The following is a 7,670-nucleotide window of genomic DNA, read 5'->3' as shown; positions in this document are numbered from 1 at the left end:
CCCGCTCCGATCCGCCAGCGCTGACTGGCGGAACGGAGCTACAGCTTGCAGTATACTGAGCCTAGGGTGACGGGAGGACGCTAGTTTGTGTCCTCCTGTTACCCTAAGGAGAACTACGGGGAAAAGACTTAACCCCATAGTTCTCCATTAAAGTTCCCAACAGACTGTTTAAGTCAGTTGCTGACAGCTTAGAAACACCCACTGATGGCTTGCAATAGAGTGCTGGCTGGCAGACTGCCAAGATTCTGGTGCAAGAGAAAGTAATAGGGGAGGGTTGGATTTTAATGCCTGTGATGCGAACTTCAAAAACAAATTTATTAACAATGCTTATAGAGATAAATACAGACTTGTTTTAGTCTGCTTGGACTGCTTGTTCCTAATATGTAATACTTTAGTCTGCATCATCTGGGCACAGGTCTTATTTTAAGCTGAGTGCATAATGAATCTGCATCCTCACAAAAGGCAACAATACTGCTGCTTAAAAAAACAGCACATTTAAAAAGAACAGCAGCATGCTTTACAAATGTGCTTTGGACTGCATGGTTTCAGGAGTCCGATGAATAAATATGAGGAGGAAAAAGCAGGCAGGAGAGTCCAGTCACATAACCTGTTAGTCACATGGCCAGCACTCATCCAATCAAGGAGCATCATCGGCTACTTCTGGCTCCACACCACTGCATTTTATGAATGGGTTGTAAAATGTGCATGGTAAAGGAGTGCGGAGTATAATGGAGATCCACTCTTAGGGCTTGTTCACACCGAAAGTGTGTGCGTTCCAGGGCGGTAGCTACTGGAACGCACCATGATCGCTAAGAAACTTCTCCCCGCGTTTTGGGGAGAGAGTGGTTGTGGCGGTGCATTGAATTCAACGGCACCGCTTCCACCCCCCCACCCCCCCCACAGTGCGATCGAACGTGTGGCAAGCCCTATTTTTTGCGTTTTCAGTGGAACGGAACGCTGGCAAAGTCTTGCCACGCGTTCAATCACACTGTGGGGGTGTGGAAGCGGTGCCATTAAATTTAATGCACCGCCACGCCCCCCTCCCGCCCCAAAACGCAAGGAGAAGTTTCTTAGCGATTGCGGTGCATTCCAGCAGCTACTGCTCTGGAACGCACACACTTTCGCTGTGAACAAGGCCTAGATGTCCACTTATAAAACAAAAACTGGTAATTCTTTTTTTCTTTTTCATTTTAATACACTGTTAACATATTTTTAGCTGTGCTTTATTTCTCATGTACTGTTTTTTATGTTTTAATGTTTAGCAACATGTTTCTGGTGGTCTTAAATCCGCTCCATCATATGATGGATCTGCAGATGCTGCTGCCTTAGACAAGGCCATTAAAGCAAAAGGTAAGGTAATCTTAAACTGTTGCAAACAATCTACTGTGTTAAGCCCCTTTTGTAATTATAACAATTACAATGAAGTCTTAAAAATAAAGACGAATATATATGCTTTAGTATTCCAGCACTACCTACAACCTTCTTATATTTAAAAAAACCCCCAAAAAAACACATGCCTCTCCCCATGCATCACCTATCCATAACACTTATCCTAATACTAAACTTGTCCCTCCCTTTAACCATAACACTTAAACTACCACTTTAAAATAAGTATTCGACCTACTTATACTGAAACCATTTCCCAGGATCGGTCTTCCAAGGAGGACGGGGTGGCATTGAAATCTCCGCCAATCAGTAGCATTGCGTCCGGTGACCGTGTAGATAGATAGTATGAGCGGAGTTCCTCTGGCTTAATTGACTCTGGAACCCCAATGACCCTCAGGTTGTTGCGTCTAGAGCGGTTCTCCAGGTCATCAACCTTTTCCATCATTGCATGTAGCTGTTTAGTGACTGTGGTATAGGAGCGGTGTGCCGCAGCAGCATCGTCCTCTAAATCTCCCACTCTCTGTTCCACAGCCTGTATCCTCTGTATTTGTGCCTCGAGTGCAGCAGTAATCTTTCCCATATGGATATGCAGGGTGTCTGCTATTATGACAGAGATGTCTGCCTTCAGATGCTGTGACACTGCAGAGGCCAGGGTCGAGTAATCAATGGGGGAGATAGGGTGAGCGGCTGGTTGTGTCTCACTCACCATTCCTTCACGAGGAGGTTCCTGTTGCATCTCTTCGGCTGCCACGGTGGGATTGGCGGGCTCGTCGGCCGCGGATTCCAGGAGGGCTCTCCTCGCCCTTTGCGGGCGTTCCACATACTTGTCCATGTGGAGCAGATGTTCCGGATCTCGTGGGGCCGAAATTGCGGTCTCGGGGCGGCGAGGGTGTCGGTTGTTGGAGCGGTGACGGGACGAGGGACTGAGAGGTGCCGCTACAGCATCGGGCGCCGGAACCGGAAGTGCAACACTTCTTAAATAGGAAAGCAATAGCCTCCAATCTTTATTGATCTATAGGCCTCCTCAGTATAAGGTGTCAATGCCAGGATCGTGTTGACCGAAAAAAGAAAGCAAACACCATAGCGCGTACCATCCAAACAGATGAAGATTTAAAGACTTTACACCTGATTGATTTTTTTCACTGACATTTGTTTGAGTCACTATTTTTTTTATTTTTTTTACTCTTTATATCTGATCATTGTTGTAGCTCGGCACATTTAGTTATTCATTTTTCACGTATACACACTCACAGTGGGTGTACATTCCAGTGCCTTGTAGCTGTTAGCTTGCTTATTGGCGCAGTTTATTTTCTATATTTTAGTATATAAATGAATCGCATATATGAGGCTTAAAGCAAATAAGGCATAAAGATCCACACACAAAAAGAGGCCAGAGACAAAAAGACAGTTAAATAATTCTAACTGTAAGAGATGTTTAGAGTGGAATCCATGATTGCATCAAAATTGAAATAACTTTGTTAAAAGAAAAATTGTGGTGCAGCAAAAAATGCTGCAGCCTTCCAAATCTGTATATATGCATGAATAGATTCTATCCTTCCTTTTTTTATTTTTTTTTAAAGGTGTTGACGAAGCAACTATAACCAATACTTTGGCCAAAAGAAGTAACCAGCAACGCCAGGCCATTAAGGCTTCTTACCAGAGTTTAACTGGAAAGGTAATGTACAAAACACAATAAATATAACAATATATGTGAAGGCTTTGTTTCCTATTCTCTCTTTAGCTGAACACCACAAAACTCATAAGCATGAAGATGACTTAAGCTCACTATACACTGCTCCAATTTCAGCGATGTCCTGTTGAGTCCAAACATTCTTGGCCAAACGGTGACTGTAGCCAATCAGATACAGTCACTGTTCGGGTATTCAGGTGTGCACTTGCCATGGCTAGCATGTTAGCATTGATGGAGGAATCCTATATAAAACTCCCAAAGGAGTACAACTCAGTTTTATACTCCTCTAGGAATTTTATATGTACTCCTTTCTCACCTACTGTTATGGCAATGCAGGGGAGTTAATAATGTGTGGTGGCAGGGCAGGGCAGTTACCAGTATGTGATTTTGGGCCGAGCAGGCCCGAGTTTGGTTCGAATTCGAACTTTAGAACATCCAAAAAGTTTGAATTCGAACCCAATGCAAGTCTATGGGGGTAGAACTTTCAGAAACAATTGTCCCCTTCAAGAGGGCTTGTATGCAAGTTATAGGCCATAAAAGGTGTATGGGGATTCGGGTACTGCCCTGGGGGACAGGAATCAATGGAAAAAAAACATTTACAGAAAAATACAGTTTTTAAAGGAGCAGTGATTTTAACATCACTTAACCTGTTGCTGTCTGCCCGTTGCAAAAAAACGGACGGACGGCGGACTCGCATCAGCGGGTTGCCATCTCCAGACGGCATTTTTTTTCTGCTCGGGCGGTAAAAGCCCGTCCAATGCAAAGAGCCGTTACCGGCTGTTTCACATACACACGATCGGTGGCTCTATAGCCTACCGATCGCGTGTATGTGCTGGCTCCGTGACCCCCCCTCGAGATTCGCCGCCGCCCCCCTCCTGACCCCTCACCTTCAATCCCGGGATCCGCTGCCCCATCTGCAGCCCGGAACCGGCTCGAGAGGGTGTCAGGAGGAAGATGGGAGGGAAGATGCTGACCTACCTCCCGTGCTGTGAATGCAGAAGTGATGTGTATTACATCACTTCCGCATTCACCTGTGAGTTATCTGGCTGCTATAGCCAGAGAGAAGAAGCTGATAAAGCAGATCCTCAGGTGACATTAGGGGCCTTGGAGATCCCTAATGTCTCCATAAAGAGGACCTGTCAGTGTGCCTTTTGATATTATATAGGGAGATTGTTATCCCCCTATGTAATAGCAATGACATGAAGTGTAAAAAAAAAAACAGAGCGAAAAAAGTCACAAAAAAAAGTAAACCCTCCCCCCACCCCCACATTTACGCACATATAAGCGTAAGTACGCGTTTGCGGCGCCAGCATGCGAAAATGACAATTGCGCTACACATGTTGCATATCGTCGCGAACGTCTGAGTGAGAGCAATCATTTTAGGGCCATCAATCACTGATAACACTAAACTGAAAAACATTTTTTAGTATTTTCCCCTAATATAGTAAAAAATAAAACCCCTAGTGGTGATTAAATACCACCAAAAGAAAGCGCTATCTGTCCTCAAAAAATGGTATAAAATGTATTTCAGTGCAGCGTTGCATGACGGAATAAACGTCAATCAAAGTACTGCAGCGCTGAACACTGAAAAATGGCCTGGATGGGAAGGGGGTTGAACACTGCGGACTTGAAGTGGTTAAAGGGTAACGATAAAAATTAAGAATTCCTTTAACCACTTGCTGACCGGGGTGTTTACACCCCCTTCCTGTCCAGGCTATTTTTCAGTATTCAGCGCTGTGGTACTTTGAGGTTTATTCCATCATGCAACGCTGTACTGAAATTAATTTTATACAATTTTTGGGGGGACAGATAGAGCTTTCTTTTGGTGGTATTTAATCACCACTGGGGGTTTTATTTTTTTTTTATATAAAAAAAGTACCGAATAGATTTTACCGCTCATCAGTTTAGTGCTATCAGTAAATGATGGCCCTAGAATTATTGCTCTCATTGCGACGTTCGCGGCGATATGCAACACATGCAGAATAGTTGAAGCAATTGCCGTTTTGCGTGTAGGCGCATGTAATGCATTTTTGCGCATCTATGTGGGGGTGGAGAATTTTTTTTTACACTTAACTAATTTGTTATTACATAGGAGCACACTAAAGTTATCATATCTGCTTCATTAGCTTCTCTCTGGTTTTTGTACCGGAGAGTGACAGAGGAATGCGGAAGTGATGTCATATACATCACTTCCTGCATTCAGAGACCTGGAGGAGAGCGGAGGGAAATCGCGGACTGATCTCCCTCCATTCTCAGTGAACAGAGCTACATCGCCCAAGACGGATGCCCGGGATGGCGGGGATATCGATGGCGACCAGAGGTAAGGAGGGGGGCGCACCCTCACTTGAATCATACAAGAGATCGGACCGCTTGTATGTAAACGGCCATCGCTGGCCGTTTAAAATCCTGGCGGGTTCCCACTCGTGCGCGCCAGGGGGCACAAGCGGGCACGAAGGACGTCTAAAGACGCCCACACACATCCAGGAGACATCTGGCCGCCCCTGGAAAAGCACTTTGTCCCTGTGTCGATGGGGACAAGGACCTCTTCCCCACAAGCCCTGGGGTGTTGGTAGTGAGGGTGCTGCGGGGGGCTTATTCACATCAGGGTACCCCTTATTATATGCCGCCGCCCCCCCCCCCTTGTGAATAAGTAAGGGGTACTTGTACTTGATACTTGTACCCCTACCCATTCACTAAAGGGTTAAATAAATGGTAAATAAGTCCAGACTTTTGAAAAAATCCTTTTTATTTGGGAAAAAAAACAAGACCTGTTTTTGGCAAGTCTTTTTATTTTAAAAAAACAGAACATTAATCCACCAACGTAATCCAACGCCAATCACGACGTCCAGCGATGTCCACGACGACTTGATAAAATAAAACAATACAAAATTAATAGTAATAACAGAAACCCGCCACCCCCGTCGCTGCGACGAACACCCACCGCAGAATGGCATTTTGACAGATGCCATAACATATAAACATTTGGGCGGAGGTAGCAGTGACAGCTAGCTAAGCTCAACTGTTTACAGTTTTAACAGGGTGAGCCATGATTGGGCAGAGTCATCATGACATTGCCCAATCATTGCTCTCCCCATTCTCTGTGCCCTGATTGGCTAAAGCCAAGACTTTGCCCAATCAGGGCTCCCAAGGCACAATGCCTTGTGCGGGGTGCACGGAGGGGCGAACAGCCCACCGAACATCCTGACAGTTTGTGTGTACACAGGTAGCAGTGTATAGTGGCAGGGCAGTGAGCATTGTGTGGTGGCAGTGCATTGTGGCAGGGTATTGAACAGTATAAAACAATGCTTTAATCGGTATCCAGCCTAGGTAATGGTGCAATAGAAGTTCCCCTGCTATTGTGTACAGTGTAGCAGGCAGGGGACCCAGAGCAGAACAGATGGAGGAAATTCCTGCAGAGGGAAGCCTCTCCCACCTGTCAACCTCTTACTGCATGGGTGGAGGAGGAAGATTTGCTGGCCATAGGGTTGCCACCTTTTCTTCAAGCGAAACCCGAACACTCTAGTGACACACGGACATATTTTTGGGGAGAATGAGTTGTGTCTTATTCATATGTAAAAGGCACCACCCATTAATATGTAAATATCACAGTTAGGACTATTTTCAGTAGGCGGCCAGTAGCCCCTATCTTAATTTTGGTTGCCACTGTCTACCTGACATCTTGTGTTCTGGTGCCATGAAACCCAGAAACGGCATTCAAAACCTGAACTGTCCGGGTGAATCCTGGAAAGGTGGCAACACTAGCTGGCCACCATCCTTGCTGCTCCTCACTGTCGGCCATAGTAAAAAGGTCGCCTGTGCAAGAAGGGAAGGATGCACACACACCTACGACCCTACCCACATCTATTTCTGCCCACCTGGGGAGAAGACAGTGCTGAGAGAATGCCTGCTGGCTTGTATCGGGAGAAGTTATACAGGAGACTGATGGGACACACTACACCCTAGGGAGAGGAGAGAGCCAAAGGCAGATGAGAGCTTCTTCCGGACCAATGTATGTATAAAGTCACTCACACTCCAATAGAATTTCAAGTCAAAAACCGTTTATGGACTCGATTGTTATCACACCATATAGCTATATGATGTGATAGCAATCGAGTCCATAAACCGTTTTTGACTTCAAATTCTATTGGAGTGTGAGTGACTTTATACATACTTATCTTGGATTGCAAAGGCATCTGCAGTTACTTTGGCCCCCCCGCCCCCCCCCCCGACTCTAAGGGTATTATTCGGTCAGGAGTGCGATTGGTACACTGGATTTTGGACTTCTAGTCGACCAGGCCCCTCCACTGAACTGATGGGATTTGTGCCTGGTATGAGAGGCCTGTCTGTACCCCCCTATTGGTGGCCCTGTGTTGGACACTTTATAAACTGTTGAATGGTTTACTGCTATTGTTGCACAAGATTTGAACTCTTATTAAATTGCTGCACTGAGTGAATTGTACTTATCTTGGCTTTTTTAATGGACTTCTCACTTAATGTTGAGCACTTTTATATTTGGGAATTTCTAACATGATTTGTTTTCCCAGGGGGAGGAGGTTTGAAGGGCTTGGCGGGAGAAGGAAGAAGGTGAACAGGC

The 7,670-nt window shown here is 45.5% G+C and overlaps 1 protein-coding gene across 1 annotated transcript in view; it reads left to right on the top strand.

Moving 5' to 3' along the window:
- Window positions 1-7,670, top strand: part of LOC108791716 (annexin A1-like) — a 26,156-nt gene that overhangs the window by 3,429 nt on the left and 15,057 nt on the right. Inside the window, exons 2-3 of the mRNA XM_018562276.1 lie at window positions 1,263-1,350; window positions 2,967-3,061. Coding sequence (XP_018417778.1) covers window positions 1,263-1,350; window positions 2,967-3,061 — 183 coding nt within the window. The remainder of the gene's footprint in view (window positions 1-1,262; window positions 1,351-2,966; window positions 3,062-7,670) is intronic.

The sequence above is a fragment of the Nanorana parkeri genome, unplaced genomic scaffold (assembly GCF_000935625.1).
Source record: "Nanorana parkeri isolate BGI_ZX_2015 unplaced genomic scaffold, ASM93562v1 scaffold569, whole genome shotgun sequence".
Taxonomy (NCBI): Eukaryota; Metazoa; Chordata; class Amphibia; order Anura; family Dicroglossidae; genus Nanorana; species Nanorana parkeri.
This window is presented reverse-complemented; position numbering and strand designations above follow the sequence as displayed.